Raw genomic sequence first — 26,706 nt, 5'->3', positions numbered from 1 at the left:
AAAACAAATATGGCCATGTCAGTCATGAAAGTCAAGTTTCACTTGTATGGGTTGTTGACAAATAATGTAATCTAGTAATCTTTGCTAAGAATATGCTAAGTTCCACTGAGGACTTCTAATCAAGACTTCCATTTATATGAGAGTGCAAGACTGATGAACTGACCAAGCATTAAATTATTGTGAGTATATACATTCAAAGAATGAAGTGTAAATATACAAATTCAACCAGGCAAATTTTCTCAACAAAGTTGAAGAAAGGATGCAGGTACTTACCACACCAACCTGGCATAGTACAGAACCATGGTATATTGTGTGATGTCAATCCATGCCAGTACAAATTGCTTGTTGTGTTAGGGCAAATGTCTTCAAGCCTGCCCAATTTAAGGTCACATAAATGTTAAGGTAATCCATAAAAAGTTGAATCACAAGTAATGATTCAAATAAGATGCAAAGGTAGATTTTAACCATTTCTAAAGTAGCAGTAAAGAAGTATTCCAATATCTAGATTTAATAGTTTCTTTAATGATTAACATAAGTCTTTTTGTAAATTATCATTCAAAACAATGGTACTAGCTCTTGTTTGAGTCTATGATACCACACATTTCAGTTCATCTACATATGTTAAGAGGGATTAAATTTGTTGGCCTCAGTGGAACAAAGTGAGAACCAATTGTAGGAAAAAACAGCATCTTCTCTTTTTTTTCTTTTTGAAAAAGCAGCATCTTAGAAACAAAAGAAAGGAAGATATGATTCTGAGGTAGGATACACAGCAGACACACCATTGCTTCTAAAGAACCATGGCTTTATAGGAGTTGCAATATCATTCTCAAATAATGCCCAGGCAAATCCAAAAACTTTAACCTTCAGTCCTAATGGAAGGAGTCAAAGCATATCCTATACCATTTGTCGCAGACTTAGCTTTTTAAAAGCTATGACATTCGACATTCATTTGCCTAAGTCCTATATAAAGAAACCAGCCGAACTCACAAGGTCACAGTTGCAAGGCTAAGTACCTTTGTTATTGCATTATAACAATTTGGAAACAATAAGCAATGGCACACAGGCTATGCATACAAATTGGAAGTTTTACTAGGTAAATGAAAATTTTACAACTCGATATAGTCACCTACAGTCTATGCTATTTGATTACTGTAGCAAGTCCAAATTACAGCAACAAGCCTAATATTAACTAGGATTTGATATTCATCCAGATTAACCAAAGCAACTTCTAAACGGCATTCAAGATTTCATCTCTTTCTGACTCTTATCCAAGTAAGAAAGGCCGCCTTGAATGTTTAAATCAACCTACTAAAAGATTATCAAAATTAAACATCCAGCACTTTGTTTCAGAAAATGTCATATACTGGAAATTCTTGGTATGTTCTCTTCTGACACAATATCTATGAATGTAAAATTCACCGAGCACTATCACACAACACATCTGAATGTGGTTTTATTAGTTAGGAGAGAATAAATTGTACTAGTTTAACATTCTTGAAGACCAACAAAATAACATCCATGAGCATTAACAATAACAATGAATCTCTAAAGAACATGACATAACCAAAAAATTTCTATCTGCAACATGATGATAGCTTAGGTGTAAACACTTGATGCCAGAGCACAAGAAGTCCTCCACATCATCCTGAGGAAAAGGCTGAGAAAGCTAATCAATTATGCTTCTCTCTGATAAGACACCTTCTCCTACATAAAACAAGAAAGACACAAACCTAAGGAATCAAGACACTAACAAACAACAATAGGGGGGAAAATGTGCATTTTGCAAAAGTTTAAGTTTTCTCACATGCAATTTTGTGATCACCATGCTTTATTAATGGGAACCAAATAATGCAATGAAGTTGAACAAAAGCTCATCGGAATTGGACAGTTTGATAATCCTTTTGAGATTTAATCTCAATATGTATTGAGTGAACTGATTTAAATTTACTCAATGTCGACAACTATGTTTACCTTTTGCTTGAGAGAACCAGGATAAATGATCAAATTTGGTTTTTACGAAAAAATAGTTATGATATTGCTTCAGAAATACAAAAACAGAAAGAAGCCTCCCAATACTGTGACCTCAAATCAACAATATCAGGAGTGCATTCTTAAGACTTTCACGGACTGCACCATAGGAAAAAAAAAAGAATGTAAAACACAAAAATACATATTAAATTTTCATATATAGATCCATGAAAATGACAACTTACCTTTTGGGATACTTGCAAGTTGTAACCCACATATTTTACTGTAATTATGATAATTGATTCAAGAAAAAAACCTAGCGAAAGGCTTTCCTATTTTGAAACAAACTCATGAGTTACCACAAAATAGGATCCTCCCCAAAATTCTAATTCCAATGGAAATACCAATTGCTTAACCTTGGTAAAAGACCATCCTCGAGTATTGATTTTGAATATTCTATAAACATGACACTTCAGTGTCATGTTTATAATAACAATTTATTCATTGTTAATGTTAACCTTGGTAAAAGAATATTTGTTATGAAAATACATCACAAACCTTTTTTTTCCACGATTGGAATCTAAACAAGGAGTCTCTAGTCTACCTCAATCGCATGATTCCTTCAGTGCAAAAGGCAAAAAAAGCAAAATGCGTCAATAAAATGTGTTCCCACAAAAAGAAAACAAGAATCTTGTCAAGAAAGCATAATAAATTTGTTGTAATCACAGTGTACATGCGTTGCATGCGTCATTCACAAATCATATTGACACGTTGGAAAGATCAGCAATTCTAGCTTCCATAACTGTGTTAAACTGTAAAGAACATACAACCTGATACTTATAATATATAAAACACTCAACTGGCCATAGAAGCACTTACGTATGGTTATGCAGATAGAAGAGCTTTAACAGAGATGGCAGAAGTTCATCATGATGATTGCCAATGGTGCATCTTTTCGTCAGGTGCATGTGGTGGACAAAGAGTTAGCAGGTTGTGTGATGTTTGCTGAGATGTTGTAGCCTATATATGGAGGATCCAGGAATTTAGAATTAACAATTAAAAGAAGGAAAAATTACAAATACTTGTACTGTGCATATTTTGAGCGTTCACAAATTAGTGACAAGTTTTCAAAAAAAGTACCCAAACAGAAAGAATTTAAAACATATCAAAAAAGTAGAGAAATTAAAATCTTCCGAAAAAGAATTGTCATGTGCCAATGCAAATCGAAGATCGTTACGATTGGGCATCTATCAATCTTAAAATGCGTTCATTGCAGTTTCAGCTATACTTTCTTAACGTTCACGATTTCATCGAACTTAGTCAGACGGAGCAGGACAGGTGCATTCTAATGCAATAAGACGACCAGATGCGGCAACCCAGCAAGAAATCCTCGAATACCTCACTGGAACAACATTGAGATTAACGCTTAATCTCAGATCAAGAAACCTTGCAATCAAAGGCGTGTCACCTTACCATCAACTTCCCAGAGACCATCTCTTCGGGGAGCACCGATCATCCAGACTCTCCATCATACCTGCACAAGTATTGTAGAAACTGATGGGTAAAAATGAGAGAAAGCAAGCAGGAAGAAGATCAGGGTTTGGGATCGGAACCAACAGCGGCATTGGGAGGAACCGCTGAAGACGGAAGCAGAGACCACAGCGGCTTCACCAAGGGTCCGGATCCGGGCCGAGTGCTGATTGGCGGTGCGCCCGAGACGGCTTCCTCCTCATCGGCGGAGCCCAGGCGGAGGCGGGTGAGGGCGTGCATGTCCGCTTCTGTTCGATCGGCGAAACATCTTTGGGTTCCGTCCCATGTATCCCGCCGAGCGATGGTTAATGGGCATCGTTGTCAGGGGTGATTCGACCCTGAGACCATATGCGGTGGCATCACTGAATGCGCCATTGACATAAATGAGGACAATAATTATAATTCATGATTGATGGGAGATAAGGAGGTGAATTGGACTCAAATATTTTGATTCATATATCAAATATCCCCATTTATTAATATTGAATGTTACTAGGAATATTCTTCTTGAAATGCTTGTGAACTTTTATTTTTTTTTATACTATTATGTATTCATGGCATTCATTTTATTGGTTTTGGGAAGTAATATATAGTCTTTTTCCTAAAAAAATTATTTTATTAAGTATATTGGAAATCATATTAATAGAGTCTACTTCAGCACAACTCTCCAACTCTTAAGAATATATACATTTTCTTTTTTGTTTCTTCCATCATTTTGTCATTTCAAAACGTCGCGACCAATAAAATATAAGAAAATAATTAATCAAAATATATTTAGTATAAGAAGAAAAATTCAAATCTCGAGAATAAAAGAATTTTCTTGTGTTAACAAAGATATAACATGATAAAATCCTCTGATCACTAATTTTGTAAGTTGATTTTTTGTCTTTTTAAATTGACTATGTTAATACTAATAAATATATAAACGAAAAAGATAAAATGAACATCAAATTGATATTAGGAAGATTTGGTTAAGTATGTTAAAATTTGTCTTTTACATATTTACATGTATATAGTTATATTAGTCTTCTGAGAGTTAAGACTTTTAGTTTGTGTATAAGTTGTTATCCATCAAGTATTCATTTTTAGGATTTAATCTATATAGTATTTGAGTTTTTTTTTATTTGAAGAGAAAAAATATATATAAATTACTTCAAAAGTCTGACTCAACATGTAAAATTTGGTTAAGTTATTTTTTTCCATTAAAAATAATTTGAGAAGATCTATCAGTATTTAATTTAAATCATTCATGTAGTAACTTCCAAATTTGAATATTTAATCAAACTATCGATGTTCATGACATGAAGCACAAATATCCTCAATAAAATCCTCAGTGAAATAACATATGTTGCATGAATATGATAGTATTATATATATATATATATATATGTATATAAACATAAATATAAGAAGAACTAAAGCTTGGACATTGAATCATTTGAGTCGTATTTCTATAAATCATTGGGTGAAGAAAAGGACGATAGGGATGCAATGATCTCCTTAATGTAGGAGTATTTATCGGAGAATGACCGGAGGCTCAACAACATCTGCATTCACTAGAAGGAGAGGGGGGGGGGGGGGGGGGTTATTGTCATTAGCATGGGAGAGGAACTATCATATTATAACTCAATCAAGAATATATATATATATATATATATATATATATATATATATATATATATATTTGATTCAACAAGACAAATAATATGTATAAAGCCGATTTCATTATAAAATATAGTAGGAGTACGATAATAAAACATGATGGATTATAGCATATCTAAATCTCATTTATCATCATTAGGAGGTCCTTATAATTTAATATGAGTCTATCTAATACATATAACAAAAACATAAGTTTTTGGGAGATATTTAAGAAAAATAAAATAAAATCATAAGTAAACTATATTTGAATATCCTTCGACTGAGCTTTTAGATACTTTCACTTATGGACAAGTTAATATTTACATTATGATTGGATTATGCTAGCAAAAAATACACTATTATGTATCATACCCAATAGATCAAACTTTCAGACCCAATTTGTCAAATTCGTTAGTCTTAGATATCAATTTTTTGTATATTTGAGTCTATTTAACCCACTTAGATTATGTCATACTCATACTCGATGGTAGATAGTAACTCCTATTTTTTTTCTTGCGTAAGTTCTTGATAACATCATTAGAACGCTTTGAATATGCCTCAATTATGATATATATATATATGTATATATATTATTTTGCTGAGCAATTATATATATATATAAATATAAATATATATATAAAACGTGGCTTGATATATATAATTGATTCATAAGTTCTCCGTGAATGAACAATAGGAAGCCTCTTAAAAAGCGAAGGTCACCGACACCCAAGGGACACCGGAGTGAGCATATCTCGTTTGGCATTTTATATCCCACCCCATCCCCATTAAAAGGGAGGTCGTCGCGAAACCTCTGATTCTCCGACTCTTGGAAGCCAAAAGCCATCTCCCCGTATTTCCATCACCGAACACCCGACGCTCTCGCCTCTCTCGCTCTCTCCTCCCTTTGTCTCCCGACTCGAAACCCTCGCCCTTCTCGCCATCTCGAGCGGGGCAGAAACCCTAGTCCGGTTCCGCTGCCGTCGCCGCCTCCGCCGCGATGCTTCCCTTCTCTTCCACCGTCGCTGGAGAGATCCGGCTTCTGCTGCAGAGCGTGAACGACTCCAACTTCGATTCGATCTATCGCGAGCTCTGCCAGGTTCGAGAAACTCCGATCTTTCTAATTTCTTACGATTATGTTGTTGCGCGCGTTGGTTTCTTCGTCCTGCCCGAGATGGTATTTGGTGAATAGCATCCTCCTTCCCTTCCAATGTGTCCGTAGCGAACTGATCGGAAGTCAGGCTGCATGCTCGTGCTTCATGGTTGTATATTAGCCCTCTTTCGCCTTTGATGGGCGGAGTGTACTGTGTTGCATGAAAACCCTAGCCTGGTGTTCTTTTTTTTTTTTACTTCTCTGATATATTTTTCCTCGACGTGCCTCTTTGCTTTTGTGCTGCGAGGGTTTCCCTAATTCAGAACAGTTCGGATGGTTGTGTCAATCCGGTACTTGGGGGTTGTACGTGGTGAGGGAAAGTTACCTCCGGAAAAACAAATATCGATTGAACCTAATATTTACCCAATGGATACTCTCTGATCATGGTAGGACTTCATTTGTGCCGATTTGGCACTTGTTGGTAACTACATTTTGAATTAGGAGAGCTTGGGGAAATGATCGCGATTATGTTTACGGCAAAAACAATCTTCTTCTGTGATGCTTCTGGTTGTTGTGGTATTCAACTTCCTATTTTATGTGCAATATGTACGAAGCCTCTATGAAGTTCTTGATCATGTGTACTAAAATGAATTGAAATTGATGGAAAACTTGCCTTTGCATGCAGTTGTATGTTTTAGTTATTTTGTGTTTATCAACATATAGCGTGAAACAAGTAGTACTTTGCTCAAAGTTTTAGGTTTTGTTTGTCAATGTGCATTGTTGTGCGGTTAACTTTATTTCTGGCAGATGCCTCCTTTTAGCCTGGAATCTGATAGTATGCCTGTTCATACAATGACATTCCAATTTCAATGTTTTTTATTGGCACTGTTTGCTCATGCATTGTTATCAATCTGTCTTTACAGTTTGTCGATTACGGAAGTGAAGTCAGCACTTTGTTGCTCCGGAGATGTTTGGATCAAATAATAGTTAAAGACGGGGAGACTTCACAACTGAAACGGGATCTTGTAACTGCAGTTGTAAGATATTTGCTGGACAGACCAAATTTTAGCACAAATCTTTGTGAAGCTTTGGATGGTATGCCAATAAGTGAAGGGTTCTTAGGAGATATTTCAAACACATTAGGTTTTTCAGTAACTGAGAAAATTGGTATTGGACTTGCTTTGTCGGATTGTGAAAATCCTGATCTGAGGATGAGAGGTAAGTTTGGTAATAACATTGGTTATGCTATTCTTTCTATTTTATTCCAGCAATGTTGTTTGTCTCCATTCTTGGTGTTTCAACTGCTTTCATGTTTTCTAGGGCAAAATTTTTGCATTGCTCAGATTGAGGAATTGTGTGCAAATCCTTCGTCAATTTTAAATAGTGATCAAATTCAGGATATTGTTATGTTCCTCTATCGAACTGAAGGCCTTTCAAAGCACATGGATTCTTTTACCAAAATTTTATCTCTGCTCCAATTGAAAGGGTGCTCTTTCTTCTTATCAGCCCCATTGCTGACAAATGATATCAATGCAGCTAACAATTTGAGGTGGTTATGAATAGGTCTAGTGAAGTCTGTATTCATGCCTACTCCTTGTGACTCAAATTTCTTGTTATTCATTCATACTTTCTTTTTATCTCTTTACAGGCATTTGGATCTATTTTCTGGATGCTCTGATAATGATTTTGATGCTGTATTAGCTGAAATTGAAAAGGAAATGAGCATGGCTGACATAGTGACAGAATTGGGGTATGGATGCACAGCTGACGCTTTGCATTGTAAAGAGATACTATCTCAATTTCAACCACTCAATGAAGTTACAGTTTCTAAGTTAATAGGCACAATTGTCCGGACTCATAGTGGTCTTGAGGATCCTCTCAACATTCATGCAACATTTTGTTCAGCTCTTGGTAGCAGCTTAACTAGTGATTCTTCATCATTGAACTCATGGGATTTTAATGTCCTTGTTGACACGATTAAGCAACTTGTGAGCCTAAATCTCTCTGTCTCTGTCTCTCTCTCTCTCTCTCTCTCTCTCTTTCTCCCTCTCTCCCTCTCTCTCTCTCTCTCTCTATTTCAGCTTAGGTTGTTATGCAGTAAGGCTAATAAAAAATTAGTAGGTAGTAATAAATATTTACCTCATAATTCAACTTATATGCAGGCTCCAAAGACAAATTGGGTGCTTGTCATGGAAAAACTTGACCATGAGGGTTTTCTACTTCCTGATGAAACTGCATTTTCACATCTAATGTCCATTTACAGGAGTGCGTGCCAGGTATTCTTAGGTTTGTGTATTTAAAACAGTTGCTTTTGATAGTATACTAACCCTTAAGTGTATTGCTCAGGATCCTTTTCCTCTCCATGCTATTTGTGGCTCTGTCTGGAAGAATGCAGAAGGCCAACTTTCTCTTTTGAGATATGCAGTGTCAGCCCCAACTGATGTGTTCACATTTGCGCATTGTTCAAGACAACTGGTATTCCTTAATAGATACTGTTGTTTTATATTTGCAACTTAAATTGCTGCTGCATAATTGATGTGTTTTTTTATTTCAGATGTATGGTGATCTGGCACATTTCAAGCATGGAAATCAGGCATGGTGTTGTTTAGATCTTTTGGATGTTTTATGCCAGCTTGCAGAAAGAGGCCATGCCAGCTTGGTGCGACTCATACTAGATTTCCCTCTTAGTCAATGTCCAGAGGTTCTACTTATTGGAGTTGCCCACATTAATGTATGATTCCCAATACTTCCTGAGTATCTACTATCGGTGGTGTTTCTTTTTTAAATGAAGCTGATCGTTTATTTTTCTCTCTACAGACTGCGTACAATCTCATCCAGTATGAAGTATCTTCTTCAGTGTTTCCTGTAATACTAAAAGATTCTTCAAGGAACAACATTTTTCATCATCTCTGGTGTATAAATCCTAACCTGGTCCTTCGAGGATTTATAGAAACCCAGATTGATTCCAACAACCTTTTGAGGATTGTGGATATCTGTCAAGATCTGAAGGTAATATGTTCCAGCATTCAAAACATTACCTTTACTGGAATTGAATATTTATTTGATTTGCAACATATGTTGCATATAATAAATCCTTTCTAATTGAATGAGCTGGCGAGGTTTGAGCTACTGTTTTTATTTCAGTAGTTGAACATTATGGCTCCATATTTTGGGTCTGCATCAGTATCTTCCTTGTTGGTTTATTTTAATAGCTTTTATACTGATCATCTAGAGATATGATATCTGTGGAAATATTTGATGTTGTTAAAGTTCCATAATGGTTTCTTCATGTTGGCCAGAGGCTAGAACTATTCAAATAGTAGATGGTTGATTGCTTTCTTATCTATATCGATGACAGATGAGGGGAATCTATTTAATATATTTAGACATCCATAGGGTACATCTCGATGCATCAACTTGACAAGGTTGTCGGTAAAATAAATGGTTCAAGGAGAGTTGATAGAAAAGTTTTAGGTAACTTGTCAATGAAAGAGTTTTAGTTACTCTTGTTTTTACTGATGATATTGTGCTTACGATATCTAAATGGTGGGAAAAGCTAAATGAAATTAATTTTGGAACTTTTGACTTATTGTTGTTTGTTCTTTGTTGTTTTTGGATGAGGAGGGTGAGTGGATAGAATTTGATAATTTTGATTGATGTATCAGCATCTACAGGCAGATATATGGAGATCAATCTTTAAATGTGCTAACTAAAAGATGATGTTCCTACCTGAAACTATTATTTTCTGTATGTTCCCCATTGTCTATACATTTTTTGAACATAATTATAACTTAAGCCATTTTCACATTTCATGTTTACAATGGGTTGAAAAAATTTGATTTGATTTTGCATATTTTATTTTTGAAAGCATGCTACACAACTTGTGCTGTCCTTTTGACTCTGTCCTGCCTGGATAAAGGAGAATGGTTGTGTACTTCAGTTACATAGCTGACGTTTGACATCCCATATGAGGACGTATATGTTAGTTTATATATATGTAGTTTTTTCCTGATTGAGGGAGCGAGTTAAGGATAGTATCCATGTACCAGTAAACCAAGGTCTTTTTGCCTTTTATTTTCTAAATTTCTTAGTGAATATGATATTCTAAACTATTATGTCAGATTGTCTGTACTCTGTGTAATGCTTCACTGTTCATATTGGTGTGATAACTTTGTTTTGCCTTTTAGCCATATAAGGTATGTGCCATTATATGAATCACACTGGCTCTTACTGCTTACAATGGGAAGACCTCAATTGGTTTTAGTGACTACATTGAACATGTGATTTGGCCTGTTTTAGGACTATCCAACCTAGTGCATGTAAGACTGGACTTGTGATCTAGAAAAAAAATAACTTGGTATAGCTCTAGTTGTTTTTTGAGTGTTTCAATTTACTAAAAATTTTACTAATCTACCTAGTAGCTAGTTGGACAACCAGATTTAATGATGGCTGATGCACCAAACAGGGACCTCGTAGGTGCCCTTTCTCCTGATATTTTTTTTAGTTTTGTGCCCCTTTTCTTGTTTTTTAGTTTTATTCTTTGTTCAACAACAAAGTTTTCTATCTCCTTTTTGTGATTTTAGATTAAGAGATCTATGAATGTGTTGAATGTAGATTTTTTTTTTGTGGAGTCAAATGATGTGTGGATATTCTCATTTAAAACTTTTTTAGGAATTTAAATTCATTGAACTTATAATTACCTTTGCTGATATGTGATATTAAGTCGTTTACATGATAGACCTTCCTAGTATATGTTATTTGCCGATGATATTGTTTTAGTTGATGAGGGCCTAAGTCGATTCAATTGTAAACTTGAGCTATGGAGGCAATTTTTAGAAACTAAAGGTTTTAGATTAAGTAGGACTAAGACTGAATATATGAGATGCAATTTTTGTAATTCTAAGAATAGACAGGAGAATATAGTTAAGTTGGATGGACGAGAAATTTCTTTAAGTAAAAGTGGAGCGTTAGGAGTCTTGTGTGATTATCAGATACCTTTGAGATTAAGAGAAAAATTTGATAAGATAGTTGTGAGATTAACAATGCTTTATGGATTTGAGTATTGAGCAGTTATGAAATAACATATATAAAAAGCTTATATTGTTGAGATGGGAATATTAAGATGTATGTGCGAAGTGACTAGGAAAGATAGGAAAAGAGATACTTTTATTTGTGAACAATTAGGTATCGCCTTGATAGAGGATAATATGAGAGAAAATCGTTTAAGTTATTATGAGTATGTACTTAGGAGACCTCCCGATGCAATAGTCAGAAGAGATGAAATGATTAATGTTAGTGGTACAAGGAGAGATAGAGGAAGATCTAAAAAGACTTTAATAGAAACTATAAATAAAGATTTAAGTACTCTAAGCTTAACTAAACATATGAATTTTTATAGATCTCAATGACAACAACGGATCTATGTAGCTGATCCCAAATAGTTGGGATTATGGCTTTGCTATTGTTGTGTATGTGATACTAAGTAAATGCTTTCACAAATTCTAATTCAGTTTGATGGATGGGATTTTTCCATGTTCAAATTGTGATCCTCTGAAATGTCCTTTTTTTTGTGAATTGATATTCAAGGGTGGGGCTTGGGTTGGTGGATTCAAATATTCCTTCCCCTAGATGCATCAGGTTTTATCAATCTTATCTTTATTGGATTGGGTTGGATTAGATGTAATTTAGGTGTTACTTTATCTGTTATGGTGTCTTTAATCCGACGATGTGATTACCAATACGAGTTCTCATCCAGGCCAAGTAAAACTTAAAATCTGTTTGAATGATATTGGGTTTTCTTGGTTGGGACTAGAAATGAAGAAGGTTGTTATCAGTTGGCTTTTGGAAGGGTGGACTTTGGATGACTATGGTTGGATTCTTTTTTGTTCTTTCATATCTCTACCCCACGCTAATGGCAACTTTTGCTTTAGCTTGGTCACATTCACTCTTTGCATACCAAGAGGTGATAATCCAGGATCTTACCTTTTAGAGGTTGCACCATGTATCTCAAGCAATTTTTCTGGATTTTCAAATTCGGTGATTAGTTGCAACTGCATTGATAAATTAGCAACAGCCTGTTATGACTGTTGAGAAGAGGAGAAAGGGAAAGAGATAATGATGGGGGGAGACACTATTTGGCTAGAAGGGTTAGGGCATCTTGTATTTCCTATATGATATGTGATTGAACCTGTTTTTGTCAGTTTGTCCAAACGCGATTGTAACTTAATCCAGTTTGACTTCCATCAAAACAAGGCTTACTAAGCTAGGAAATTTAGCTCAAGCTTGAAGAAGAAGAGCTTGGTTTTGGCTTAGTGCTTTAGTTGCAAGTTAATCTTCCTTTCCAATGCGCTACATGTTTTGTAAATTCACTCATCCATGTTTCCACTATTTTTTCACGTATGCTAATATTTTAATTTTCTTTTCTGGCAAATATAGTGATCTGCAGAAAATTGGTGTTTGATCTTAGAAAAATGCTTTAAGGACTTAGAAACTGCTAGTTTTATGTTGTGGACTGACAATATATCATTTATTTTGGAGAGAGGGATTACTGATGTAGGGATTAAGATAATTTGCTTTTGGAATTCGTGCTTGCTACTTTTTAGGTATGTTCATGCATGCTTTGATGCATGCATGACGTACATTTCCCAGATTATCAAATTTTTGTTTATCTTGCTTTTTCTGCTTGCAGTAGTTTGTTTTTTATACATGTGAACTTATCCATTTTTCCATGACAGATCCTATCATCGGTGTTGGCTACAACTCCCTTTGCTTTTAGCATTAGACTGGCTGCCATTGCTTCTAGGAAAGATCATATGAATCTTGAGAATTGGTTGAATGAAAATTTGAGTGTATATAAAGATGTTTTTTTTGAGGTAACAAACCTGCCTTTTCTTATTCTTACACGTTCTAGTAAATGTCATAGGTTGTTAAAAGTCTTTCATTCTTGTTGCACGAGCTGTTGAGGTTAAGGAGTTTCATGATCCCAGGATTGTCTGAAGTTCTTAAAAGAGGTACTTGGCGATGGAACCAATGATGTATCAGATGGTTCTCTTCCACAGTCTCGACCAGCTGTTCTGAATGCCTACCGTGAGACATGCTCTGTATTTTTCAAGGTTCATTATGGACTTCTGTATTTCTATCAGCCATTGATATATATGATGCATTTTCTTGGGAGATGTTGCAAAAAATTAATGCAGGTAAAAAATTCATGTCATTATTCAGGTTCTTCAGGCCCATTCCGGACAGCTTGTTTCTCACCAGCTTTTTGAGGAAATGAAGAAGCTGCATATCTCATCTCCTCCAAAGACTCAAAATGCTGGAACAGTGGGTGGAGCAGTTTCAGAGGGCATCTCTGATGATATAGAGTCTGAAGCAAACGCTTACTTCCATCAAATGTTCGCTGGACAATTGTCCGTTGAGGCAATGGTTCAGATGCTTGCACGTTATAAAGAATCTTCTGACAAAAGGTCTGTCATTTTGATTTATTTTTTTTTCTTCTGAATATGATTTTCATTCTGATTAAGCTTTCATTTTATCTCCTTTTAGCATTTGTGGGTTGTTCAGTGATTATTCCAATTTGGGTTGTTTTTCCTGTAATTTGGTTGGTCCAGTTTTAACTTTAAAGAATTCCTGAATTACCATATTTGTTGCATAATGTATTGTTATCATCTAATTTTGTGTTAAAACTTAAAATACATGATAATGTTAGGCTTACTGTCATGACCCAGTCCTATAGCGCTAGTTTGTTGTAATCCAATATATGAGCTTTTAACCACATGACTTAAATTGCTTACGTTGAGTTTGCTAGTGGTTGGCCCATTTGCTCATATATTCCATCATATGAATCTTCATGCTTTTGATGTGGGCCTGCTTTGCGGCATCATGTTCTCCTTCGTTTAGAGACTCAACGTCCTCATCAACGTCTAATACATAACCTAGAAACATTCCCTATTAGATGGCATGGTCACAAGCTCCATGTCATGATGTGCCTCTTGTATTATCTATGGATAGCCCTTTCTTTCTTGGAGTTGGTAGGTTTCTTTGGGACGAGCTGTCGTGTACCTTTTGATAAGCCCATTAGCTTAGTAAATTGGACATACAACCTTAAAGCACATTTCCGGAAATGTTTCCAGGTGTTCCTTGTGAGATTGTCTTAACCTTAAGCGCGATCATAATCTCTCTCCCGCTTTTGATGTGTGACTAAACAAGCTATTTATGTAAGTGTAAATGTCACTCCCTTATTTTTACGCCCAACAATAATTAGATCATCAAAGAGAACATGGTTGATTTGTCTCAGTAAGCAATAAAATGTTGGATGATCTTGATTTCGCTATCAATTCTTTACATAGATACTAGTAGTTTATCATGGCATGGTACTCAAATAATCGTCACTTATATGTGAGTTGCTATTTTACATTGATTGACACACTTCAATTCAAGGGAAAATAATTTAATTGGTCTATTCTGCCTCAAGTATGACCAAGAGATAAGTTGTGGACCTCTAGATCTTGAAAATTTGATACTAGACCCTAGTGAAAAAGAGTTCTCCATAGGACCCACCTTAGTAGTGTTAATTGATCTTGTTTAAAAATCCAAACCATTTGATTTAGGGTGTGAACACTTTTTGATGACATAATATATCAACATTCAAATCCAAATGTCATAGATTCTTGCTTTTAAATGGAACTTGCTTTGCTAAGTGTTGCACATCTTGTGTTTCATCTTCTGTGCCTAGTTTTCACAAGATCTTGAATCTTGGTCTCCTAGTTTATCTTGCATCTTCGATGACTTGTCATTCACTTGCACCAACATAAGTCTGTCTCCTCTTAGCATCCCTGATTATCAACACAATACTTGCTCTACAAACCAAGAGGTTTTTTGTTGACAGAATAGTTTCAAAAAGGCTAGATGGAAATTGGAACCAAGGATTGCAATTTTGGTCCGTACCGGTGTACCGAGCCTTGCTAGGTATGGTACGTACTGAGTTGTATCGACAATATGCCCAAAATCATAAAAAAAAACCTCCAAAAATACCTGTAAAATAGAAAAAAAAGTTAGATTAAGGTTTGTAAGTTAGAAATAAATATAAATTTAGTATAATTTTAGCAAAAATAATGTAATTAGAAAATAATTATGTCACATATTTTTCAGGTTTTGAGAAGTAGCTTTGTGGTATGTTTCGGATCGTCCTTTCGTTAATATTGAATTATTTACAAAAAAAATATTTTAGTTGTTAGATTATTTTTTATACAACTTAAATTTTAAGATTCAAATGAATTAAGTAATCAATCAATGGATATACTAGCTTCTGCCACCAAAAAGGACGGGACTCCACGGACGATGGATTGTAGTCCTCGATCATATGTATTTGTATATCAATATGATATGTTTATTGGACCAAATCCTGAAATTGGTCCCACGACATATTGCATTGATACACCGTATGTTATTGGTGTATCAATGTGATGATGGTCATAGTTTGATTGTTGTGAACCACATGTGTCTGAGGCAGCTCCTGATGCAAGGGCAAATGTGGCATGTTTTGGCCTCTTAATCCTCCCAAATTAGTCTCCTAAATTTGATCCAATCTATAAATCGTAGCTCTGTTGAGTTTAGACGAGTGCAAATGTGAGAATAAGAGAGAGATGTGAGTGAAAAAGAGTCTTAGAGAGTTTAAGAGATTGAGAGAGTAAAATGAGTTGAAAGAGGAGGGAGGAAAGGGTTTAAAAACCCTTTTCTATGCATCAAATGGTCAATTTGATCGTTTGAAATAAGGCAATCTTAGCCCTTGATTGGTAACGGTCGAAATCGTATCATTATCGATTGGTACAGGTCGGTAACGATCAGATTTTAACTATTACCGCCCGGTACAAACCTCGTATCACCCGTATTGGTCAAGTGATCAGTATCGCTCAGTAGAGGGTGGTCCGCGTATCGGTATCCTATCGGATTGGCACGTACTGCTCATATCCGACCGTATGCATCGGTACAACAAACCCTGGTTTGAACACTATGGTGTCTAATGTCTAATCCCTAATAACCCACAAGGCTACAAGGAATGTTAGAGGATCTGATCAGTTGTTTTTCAGATCAAATCTGAAAAGAAAGCCTCATGTATTCTTGAGCAACAAGTATACAGATCATCTTTCTCAACTTGAGCAAGAGAAAGAGTATGATGAGTGTGTGCACATGCGACAGATTATACTTACCTAAAGGTCTGATGAATGCCCATATTGTTGATATCTGAATTGTTTAGATTCCTTATGAAAATGATACACATGTCCTAGTATAAAGCATTTGTCCTGATAAATTCACAAGTACTTTATCATGCTTCTTTGGAACCTCTCAACAAGTTCTAGTTCATCAGATGGATCTCAAGCTTTTACTATGTATTAATGCTTCACTGGAGAAGGCACAACCCCATGACATATTCACATGGAGAAGGAATTTGCCAACACAGCATGTCCAAGAACATTATCATTTCATGTTAGAGAAGCGTATTGTTACATCATTTTCGTCTATCTTCTGTATTGTTTTCATGTGTGAAATGCTTCAGATCTAGCTACTTTTTGAAATCTACTAGATTACTAGTGTTTCTTTTTTCATTTGTGGCAGGTTTTCTTTTAAGAATAACAAGTTGTAAAATTTGAACTATGGTTGTCACCGGCCATTTTATGGAATATCTGAGAATTCCAAGTGATTGCCTTAATTTTCCTTGCTAATGGTTACATTGTTGAGATCTCTTTACCTCTTTGTTTTATCTTAAGATGCTGATTGATGAATATTCTTTACTTGTTCAATTAAATTCAGGGAACAGATGGTTTTTGAATGTATCATTGCAAACCTGTTTGAAGAGTACAAGTTCTTTCCCAAGTATCCTGACAGGCAATTAAAATTAGTTGCAGTGCTATTTGGTGAGAGTTTATTAATTGTCTGTTGCATTGGTTTTTCTTTTGATATTTATTCTTGTTCTAGAGTGTCTCTTTAACTCTTATTTCCTTTTTGCCAGGCTACCTATGAAATCTCGTTGTTCTTGACAAATGTTTGCATTGTTGCTTAAATTTTGATAGATTTCACTTGTGATGAAAGTTTAATACAAGATACAACTATATAGTTATTCTTTTCTGTTGTGGTTGTAGATTTCCTTTCTTTTTCATCATCATCATCATTTTCTTCTCTTTCTTTCCTTGGTGGTATCTTTGAGGGATAGTATTTTGCACACATCTTTCTCCTTGTCTGTTCACACTTAGAATGGAGTGTGATGCATGTTTCTTCTGTGATGTTCTCGGATTCATTTGTGAGAAATCCTCTTTCTCTTATCTATCTTGTTATAAAACAGTTTAGTTATTCAACTGTAACTTATAATTAAAAAAGCATACTAACAGGTATTTTCAACATATGGGAGGTATCTAGTGATAAGGTGGTTAGATTCACGTGTTATGGCCACTAGCTAAAAAGAAATTTGAAGGCTTTGTCCCTCAACATTGTTAATTTTGGTGGTTATTAGGAAAGTTGAACCATTTCTCACTACCAAATTAAAGAAGTGGTTGGGTTTAAACATGCCATATTACATTAAGATTTAAGATGGTGCCTTGAAACAATTCTTCTTAGTGGCCTCAGCATGTGAACCGATTATTGTTAAGGGCCATAGTTTTTGTATAGAATAGGCAACCTTGTTTCGATATACCTAACTTAATAGTGAGACTGGATATACCTATTTTAATACTGAGGTGACCTTTAGTCCCTCAGGAAATAGCTCATGCAATGAACATCTTATCTAATTACTTGTTTATGAATTACATGCGTTATGTAGTGCTGCTACATGTGCAGTATCTAGGTAGGAATGTTAATACTATATCAAATAGCGAGAAGCTGGATGGTAACTGAAAATTTAGTGGCCAACAATTTTGTTTTAAATAGATCAACCAATATTTAATCTGGATTTGAAGGATCCAACCAGTATGGTCAAAAGGTGCTAGGCGATAAAATGTGCTAAGGTGTCCAAATGCTCGAGGTACTAGGTGCTCATTCGAGTGATGCAAGTCTCTACAGCAATAACAACAGCAGCAACAAACCATAAGTTCCAACCATTTGGGGTTGGCTATATGGATCTTTTGCTGCCATTTAGATATATAAAAGCCATAGTTTAGTTAAGAGTATTTAAATCTGTGTATAGTTACTATTAAAAATCTTTTTAGGTTTTCCTCTTCCTCGTCTTGTATCACTAATGTTAAATCATTTTTTGATGTGAGGCTCTCACATATATAATAATTTATAAAAAATATAATTAAGGATTATGAGGAGCGAGAGGGCATTTAGATCTATAAAAGCCATATGTTTAGTTAAAAGTATTTAAATCTTTATTTATACTTACTATTAAAAGTCTTTTTAGGTTTTTCTCTTCCTCGTCTCGTATTACTAATGCTAATCATTTTTTGATGTGAGGCTCTCACATATATAACAATTTATAAAAAATATAATTAAGGATTATGAGGAGCGAGAGGGCATTGTCGTGGTCTTGAGAGGGGGGTTGCTGTTGATTGGGAGGGCAGCATGGAGCTATTGAAAAGGATGAGGGAGAGGGGGTTCAAGGAGGCTTGATAGGGATGCGGAGGAGGCGATGACGGAGGAAGCTGATGCCTTGCAATGTGCTTGCAAAGCAGTAGCAGGAAATAAGAGCCTGAAAGGAACAAGAGCTAAGGAAGGAGTTCTGAAGCTTCCTTGTGCTCTTCCACATGAGAGAAAACCATAATTTAGGTAATGTACAGTATTCAATTTACAATCGAAGGAATCAATTTTTGGTTGTCGTGTTCACTGGATCAACATTTGGTGCAGTGTTATTCTATTGGTTGCAAACTTTGGAGTGTATTAACTAGAAGATAGGCTGTTATGCTAGATGATGTGATAGCTTCGGTACTACCATTCTTCTCAACTGAGATGCAAATCCTTCAAAATTGTAATCAACAGTTGGTTGTAGAATTGCAATTGTACAATCAATTTTAACTGGAGGACTTACTCAGCTGAATAAAGAAGTAATGATGTTCTGAATTCTGTTATCAAGATCCACGTTATTTTGGTATGGAACGACAATGTGTTGAACATAGAACAAGCATCCATAAATGTGATCCAAGTGAAGATGCGACCATGCCAAATTTGTAATTTGCTGTTTGGTGCCATTACCCTACATGCTCAGGTTTCAATATTGGTAGGAGGCCCGATCAATATGGGACAATTTTAGGGGCCAGAGAAAAAGACAGAAGAGGAGGAAGAGAGCGAGGAGGCATACCAGGAGGGGGACATAAAGCAATAGTTGGTAGCAGTTATGTCCCAAGGTGGTAACAATGACCCTTTGAGCAGGGATCGTTACAAAGAGAAAGAGAGGTGATGATATTAAAGGGAAAAAACAATAAAAAAAAGTAGTGACAGATGCCAGAAATAAGAAAGATTCTGGTACTGGATCTACTTGGTATGTAGGCTGTCTGGCCTATGGATTCACAGATTTTGCATTGGATCTGTGCCACAGATTATTTGACCCACAGGTGATTAAAATTCAACAATGGAAATTTAAAGAAGAAAAATGGGCTTACTGCTCGGTTCATATGGTTTCTGGGTGGTAAGTCCTGTACCACACGTGGATTCCTCAAAATTGGATAGTTCACTTGCAGGTTCGTGCTTGGACCGGTAAATAGCAGCCAGTACACACTAGACTTAGTGAACCCTTGGTTTTGTATATGTTTTCGTGATATTTGTGCATGATACTCTTGTAACAGAGGCAACACAAATGCAGACAATATGACTAATAAACTAGCATTTCAGCCTCTACCTTACGAATCTTCTGGTTTAGGAGGCCTTGTTTCTTGTCACCTTTTTGTTATGCCATATTTTGTTTATCTGGTAGCCTTTTGGTTTCCTTATATGTGGTGCTTGTTGTAAAACATGACATGATTGCTGCAACTTTAGATTATGCTTGCCCAGGTGTTTGCCATATGGGCTCAGAAATAGTGTTCAATTTTTGACCATCAAGTGAACACTTTAAAAATGCTGTGTTCTTTCTTTACCTCAGTCTGTTCATAATCTTTTTTTTTGGTGTTCCCTATATGCGTAGGTTCTCTAATAAAGCACCAACTTGTGACTCATCTTGCGCTTGGTATTGCTTTGCGTGGGGTTCTTGATGCATTGCGGAAATCGGTGGATTCAAAAGTTCGTAAATTTTGTTTGAAGTTTCCTTTGTTTCCGTTGATCTTAGAACATAATGTGAGGTCTGTTTGGTTCAGATGTTTATGTTTGGTACCAAGGCCTTGGAGCAGTTCATGGATCGTCTTGTTGAGTGGCCACAATATTGCAATCATATATTACAGATATCTCATTTGCGTGGAACACATGCTGAGTTGGTTTCTTTTATTGAGAGGGAACTAACAAGAATTTCTTCTAGTCAGTCAGAGTCAAATAGTGTTAATGCAATGCCTGTTGATCAGCAACAAGGTTCGGGAACTGCTGCTACTGAAAGCGTGGAGGTATGTCCTGGGAGACCCCTATATGGCAACTTTAAGATTTCTTAAGGGCATCATCCTAGTTGCACATAATACAGGGAATTGGATATTGTGATTCAGTACTTTTTTTTGTGGCTCTTCTACTTTATGATGTCTCACCATGTTACTGCTAATTAGATGTCTTAGAGCTCAATGACCTGAGTTATGGAAGGGGGAAAATTTTCTATTAAGTGTTAAGAAATATATATTATAATCTTGGATTCTGTTGCTTGCTATTATATTGCTTGCCATCCCTTTAAAATTTGATGTGCTTACACTCCAGTTAAGGCAACTGGATTTCACTTCTCTGTTGAGCTTCTTGATTGTTTGCTCAGGCATCTGAAGCATCATGGCATTTGATGAGTTCCACTTCTACGCAGTTGGGACAGCAGTTTTCCTCTTTACAGCTTCAACAGAGGCATCAGGGTTTCCTCGGTGAAAGGACTAAAGCCTCTACCATGTCTGTCAGTTATACGAAACCGCTTCTATCCCATACTGGGCAATCTTCATTTCTATCTGGATCTGTTGAATCTGTCACAAATCAGAAGGTATTGTTTCTGTTCTTGTGATGGTCTTATAGGAGTGAGCTTGTTGTCTTCTGAATCGATTGGAAGCTGGAAAGATGGCTGACTATATACTGTTATTACTTTGTTTTATATCTACTGTCTTTCTTTAATGTTCTTTAACCCTTCCCACGTCATTATGCTTGTCCTCATCATGGGAACTATTTTACAGCCTTTGCAAACCACATCATCGCACCATACTGCCAGTGTGACAACTACTGTATCATCATCTCCTGGTTTTCTTCGTGCTCGAAGTGCAACACCTTCAGGTAAAATGAATGAATGAATGCTATATTATAGAGTTTGTTCTTTTACTGGTTCCTTATTCTCATCTCATCCCTTTGGCTAATGATAGATGGTGCAATATTTTGGATATTGATGTCCTTTTGTCTTGTTTGTTCTTTTCCTGTTGTCCTAATGTATTTCTGTACTTGAATGTGGTGGGCATTCTTTCTCTAGGCATGCTTCGGCAACCTTCTTACAGCACAGGTTTTGGGGCTGCATTGAACATCGAAACACTTGTTGCGGCAGCAGAGAGAAGAGATACACCGATAGAAGTTAGTTTTGCATGTTCTTACATGCCTTTTCTTGTTATCTTTGTTCTTTATTGTTCCTTTGTGGGCTTCATATGTGTTTCATGTCTTTTGTTCAGGCTCCCTCATCAGAAACTCAAGACAAGATCTTATTTATGATTAACAACATTTCAACTTCAAACATGGATGCAAAAGCAAAAGAGTTTGGTGAGATTCTCAAGGAGCAATACTATCCTTGGTTTGCGCAGTATATGGTGATGAAAAGGTGGAAAATTTGTCTGATAACATCTTTTGGAATTACATGCTTTCACATTGATCACCAGAACTTTGAGTTATTTTGTATGCCTGTTTAACTTATGTTTCTCTTGCAGAGCGAGCATCGAACCAAACTTTCATGACTTGTATCTGAAGTTCTTGGATAAAGTTAACTCAAAATCACTAAATAAGGAGATTGTTAAAGCTACTTACGAGAACTGCAAGGTTATTTTTTCTATATCTGTTTGTCGGTCTCATGCTGTTGTCTTAATATTAATTGCCTTACTTTTCTGACTCTTTTTTCTTTTAGGTCTTGCTAAGATCTGATCTTATAAAATCAAGTTCTGAAGAACGTTCTTTGCTTAAAAATCTTGGTAGCTGGCTTGGGAAGTTCACAATCGGTAGGAATCAAGCATTGCGTGCCAGAGAAATTGATCCAAAAGCTTTGATAATAGAGGTACACCTTGTTATACTTTTCTGGCTATAAAACTACTTGATCATGTGGATTTGGCTGACTAAAGCTTTAACATAGTTCCTGGGATGAGCAACATGGCGACATATTAAAAATATTTGGATTTGACAGGATTATGGATGTCTATAAAAAAGGTTATTGTAGTATTGCTTTCGCATTGAAATATGATCATATTTAAGGATTGGTATTCAGGAAAAGAGAATGGAGTAAAGAAGGATGGGCAGTGTTATATGCTGTTATGTTATTACAGTAAGGATTTCCAAATTAGTGTTACAGGAGAAGCTTCGAGCATAAAACAAGAGGAAAGTTCACAAGACAGTAGAAACTCTAATCATGAATGGAGCCCCTTTTAGGTCTTATTTTTTCAGATAACTGTGGCAAACTGGTTGCTAGGTGCTACCTTCATATAGGTGCTTGGGGTCACTGGGGTATCATAGCATTTATAAGAAAGCAAAATTCGGGAATGAAGGTCAGGAAAAATTTATGAGGTTCTGCACTTCATTGCATTCAACTTGGACTATTATGCCATTGGACGGTCCAAGTTGTTTGTCAAATGGGTATCTGGCTCTCTGACTGATTCATTAAGTCCTGAAGTAGCCAAGGGACTAGTGGCCTGTCATGACTTCATGAGTGAAAGCTGGATATCTCGATGAACAGAATACAAGGATAAAAATCAAAGGAATTCTCATTATGTTATTTTCATTGACTAAATTACCCAACTGAAAGATGATAGAATTCTGAAGATAAAAGATTTTAATCACTCAGTGTGCAATGTGTAATAACTCATTGATATTCCATGTGGAATGGGATAATTGACATTGTCTGGGGTGTGCATTGGGCCATTTCCTTGTTGCTAATTCTTATTAGGCAGCCCTTTTTCTTAATGTAATGAAGGTTGGTTCTTTGTTGCTTTGAAATATTCCTTGGTGGTCTTATGTGAATCATGTTCTCTTGCTAGGCATACGAGAAGGGGCTGATGATTGCTGTGATCCCATTTACTTCAAAGGTATGTATTCTTTTAATTTATTAGTTGCTTATGGTATTGTTGTGATATAGTTAATGTTAAGGGACTAATATTACTGTAGATTCTGGAACCATGCCAATCGAGTGTAGCTTATCTACCTCCCAATCCTTGGACTATTGGCATCCTCAGTTTGCTTGCTGAGATCTATAATCTACCAAACCTCAAAATGAACCTGAAATTTGACATAGAGGTAATTGTTATTTGTCCCTTACATTGTCTGATTTCATGTAACCGAGACTTTGTTTACGATGGTGAAAAAAGATCAATGTAGCTGATCCCAGATAGTTGGGAAATTATGACTTTTTGTTGTTGTTGTTGTTGTCATTGTTCTATAAAGGACCATTTCCACTTTCATTCTTGTTTTGCAGGTTTTATTTAAGAACCTTGGCGTAGATATGAAAGAAGTTAAACCAACTGCACTTCTAAAAGATAAGATTCGTGAAGTAGAGGGGAATCCAGATTTTTCAAACAAGGACATCACTGCAGCACAACCACCATTTGTTGAAGTTAATTCAGGATTATTGCCTGCATTGAATCATGTAGAGTTGCAAGCTGAGGTCAATAATTCACCTCATCCGACAAGCCATCCAAATGCATTGACTCAGGTCGTTGGTCATTCTGCCCTTATGTTAACTTACATCATCGTTTGACATTTGTTCTTAATCAAGTTTTGTGTTTTTTCCTGCTGTTAATCTGGTGCAGTATGCTGCTGCTCCACATCTGGCTTCAAATTCCGTTTTGGAGGATGACAAAATGGGGGTTATAAACATGCCTGAACGTGTTCCATCTGCTCAGGGTTTGACTCAAGTTACACCATCTCCATCACCATCTCCTTCGCCATCACCATCTCCTTCACCATCACCTTTTTCTTTGAGCCAGGTCTATTCTTTTTTCCAAGTTCATCCACCCGATACTCTACATAATCTTTTTCTTTTTTGATACAAATGTTTGAAATCTTTGATAACATGCTCACATAAGGTTTTTAGCACAACCTAGGGCTTTACTTGTGACTTGAATGCTAATTTTTGTTGACTTTGTATACTGGTTAGGGGTTGTTCTATCATTGTTAAGTTTCTTTTTCAAAATGAATATTAATTTATGAAGTTTTGAATGACTCAGTTAGTAACTCATTTTGGAAAAAGCAATCAATAAATTATCTAATTTGATAATTACATGAAACTGCATTTTTTTGACTTAGAAATCAAGTTGTAAGTAATTTGTATTAATTGATGTAAAAATAATTTTTTATTTTTTAATTAATATAAAAAGGCTGAATTATGAACTAGTTATTTTATTAATAAATTATTTGTTTTTTATTCCAAAGTTATATTACAACATTCTTAGTTTAATTTTTTTCCCTATGCTTCATAATTTTTTTTGTGTTTGTATAATTGTTTCATCTTTTGCAGCTTCTGACAATAATTCCAAACTCTGACTCTTACATCAATATTAATCCGAAGCTTAGTTCCATGGGCTCACATTTGCAATTTCATAGGTACCTGCTTTTAGCCTAATTTTTTTATCGACAATAAATCACATTTTTTCCACACATGTTTCTTGTCCTGAATTGGTATATTTTATTCTTGTAGAATTATTCAAGTGGCAATGGATAGGGCCATTAGAGAAATTGTGTCTCCTGTTATTCAGCGAAGTGTGACAATAGCTAGCAGGACGACCAAGGAACTCGTGCTGAAGGTTATTTCAGTTTCTTATTTCTTTTGTTTAGCAGTAAACTGAAGGCTTTTCTGCATTTGAGCTGAACACTTGTTCTTTATTCTGTTTCTCTGTAATCCTAGGATTATGCTATGGAGACGGATGACGGTGTCATATCACGATCTGCCCATCTAATGGTCGGCACTTTAGCTGGAAGTTTGGCTCATGTAACTTGCAAGGTTGTTTCTTCGGTCATAAATCACGGGGCCACTGATTTCTATAGCTAGCTTTATTTTCTTAAATGGCATGCATGGATTGACTTGGGGCATTAGTTATGGCTATGTTGGGATGCATCGATTGACTTGAAATGTTTATGCTTATGATAAGTCCTTTATGGTACTATTTTTTGGTTTAATTGACGTTGCTTATTTACATGCGGAGTTTATCAGGAACCTCTTCGGGTGGCCCTTTCAACTCATCTTAGAAGTCTTCTTCAAACTTTGAGTGTTACTACTGATCGTATTGACCAAATAGTTCAGATTCTTACAACCGATCATCTAGATCTTGGTTGTGCAGTAATTGAAAATGTGGCATCAGAGAAGGTACACAATTGATTTTTCTTCTTATACTCGATATTGATATATCATTTCCATACTGTGTAAGTTTTTTTCTGCATATCTTTGTTGGTTTTTGATCCTCGTAGTTGTTGCGATGGATTGCTTGTACCTGCATCTACCCAAGCTGCTTAAGTTGGAATAGGGTACCTGTTAATTTGGTTTAGAGCGTGTATGAGTGGGAAAATTAGGTGCCTGGAGTTGTGTTTGGGATGGTTTGCATATTTGGATAATTAATTGGGTTCGTTCTGGTCAAATTTGCTGGTAATGTGCCCATTGTCTGTACATAAATGGCAGGGGCTTCATTGTCTTGGGTGTCAATGCCTACCCGACCCACTTAAGCCAGATTAGTGTACTTGTTAATTCAGTGGCGTTTACATGTAGGAAAATAGGTACCCTAGTTAGTTACCTATGTAGTTGAATTTGGATGATGGTTGGGTGAACTTTATGGGTACTGCATTCTTTGCAGGTTGTTGAAGTTCAGGTCAAAATAAATTTAAGATACTAAACATTTATGAATTATTCTAATAGCATAAAGACCAGTGATTTAAAAAGCGCTAGGCGCCAAGGTCCAAAAACACCCCAGAGCGCTCGCCCGAGCGAAACGAGACGCTAAAATATAAAAAATATAATATAATTAATAAATAAAATTATTTAAAATTTTAAATAAAAATATGCTATTAAATTAAGAAAATCCAAGATACAAAATCACAATGTCACATTAACAAAAAGTTTCAAATAAATGAAAATTAACAGTATTAAAATCAAAATAATATATTATTAATCTATTAACAGTATTGAAAATTAATCATTTCAAATAAACTTAATAATATTA

The 26,706-nt window shown here is 35.7% G+C and overlaps 1 protein-coding gene and 1 long non-coding RNA gene across 3 annotated transcripts in view; one reads left to right on the top strand and one right to left on the bottom strand.

The window, feature by feature from the left end:
* Window positions 1–1,892: 1,892 nt before the first annotated feature.
* Window positions 1,893–3,871, bottom strand: LOC135652765 (uncharacterized). Its single transcript, XR_010502192.1, has 3 exons — window positions 3,586–3,871; window positions 3,442–3,502; window positions 1,893–2,988 (listed from the first exon to the last, which is right to left on the bottom strand). It is a non-coding gene; the product is annotated as an uncharacterized LOC135652765 (long non-coding RNA).
* Window positions 3,872–5,926: 2,055 nt separating this feature from the next.
* LOC135581748 (uncharacterized) overlaps window positions 5,927–26,706 on the top strand; it is a 37,490-nt gene continuing 16,710 nt past the window's right edge. The window contains exons 1-28 of one of the 2 annotated variants that reach the window (XM_065175223.1): window positions 5,927–6,235; window positions 7,153–7,447; window positions 7,550–7,778; window positions 7,878–8,217; window positions 8,392–8,505; window positions 8,576–8,704; window positions 8,784–8,960; window positions 9,047–9,238; window positions 12,964–13,101; window positions 13,216–13,341; window positions 13,451–13,695; window positions 17,039–17,142; window positions 20,334–20,428; window positions 20,503–20,742; window positions 21,138–21,305; window positions 21,493–21,589; window positions 21,780–21,877; window positions 21,973–22,118; window positions 22,225–22,333; window positions 22,419–22,565; window positions 23,539–23,586; window positions 23,666–23,794; window positions 23,973–24,209; window positions 24,307–24,483; window positions 25,014–25,099; window positions 25,194–25,299; window positions 25,401–25,496; window positions 25,707–25,859. In XM_065175223.1, coding sequence (XP_065031295.1) covers window positions 6,137–6,235; window positions 7,153–7,447; window positions 7,550–7,778; window positions 7,878–8,217; window positions 8,392–8,505; window positions 8,576–8,704; window positions 8,784–8,960; window positions 9,047–9,238; window positions 12,964–13,101; window positions 13,216–13,341; window positions 13,451–13,695; window positions 17,039–17,142; window positions 20,334–20,428; window positions 20,503–20,742; window positions 21,138–21,305; window positions 21,493–21,589; window positions 21,780–21,877; window positions 21,973–22,118; window positions 22,225–22,333; window positions 22,419–22,565; window positions 23,539–23,586; window positions 23,666–23,794; window positions 23,973–24,209; window positions 24,307–24,483; window positions 25,014–25,099; window positions 25,194–25,299; window positions 25,401–25,496; window positions 25,707–25,859 — 4,320 coding nt within the window. In that variant the 5' untranslated portion in view covers window positions 5,927–6,136. Of the gene's footprint in view, window positions 6,236–7,152; window positions 7,448–7,549; window positions 7,779–7,877; window positions 8,218–8,391; window positions 8,506–8,575; window positions 8,705–8,783; window positions 8,961–9,046; window positions 9,239–12,963; window positions 13,102–13,215; window positions 13,342–13,450; window positions 13,696–17,038; window positions 17,143–20,333; window positions 20,429–20,502; window positions 20,743–21,092; window positions 21,306–21,492; window positions 21,590–21,779; window positions 21,878–21,972; window positions 22,119–22,224; window positions 22,334–22,418; window positions 22,566–23,538; window positions 23,587–23,665; window positions 23,795–23,972; window positions 24,210–24,306; window positions 24,484–25,013; window positions 25,100–25,193; window positions 25,300–25,400; window positions 25,497–25,706; window positions 25,860–26,706 lie in introns of both variants that reach the window. The other variant, XM_065175222.1, reaches the window with a different exon arrangement.

Source organism: Musa acuminata, chromosome BXJ3-11 (genome assembly GCF_036884655.1).
Source record: "Musa acuminata AAA Group cultivar baxijiao chromosome BXJ3-11, Cavendish_Baxijiao_AAA, whole genome shotgun sequence".
Lineage (NCBI taxonomy): Eukaryota > Viridiplantae > Streptophyta > Magnoliopsida > Zingiberales > Musaceae > Musa > Musa acuminata.
The sequence above is the reverse complement of the archived record's forward strand: the minus strand, read 5'-3'. Positions and strand labels throughout refer to the sequence as shown.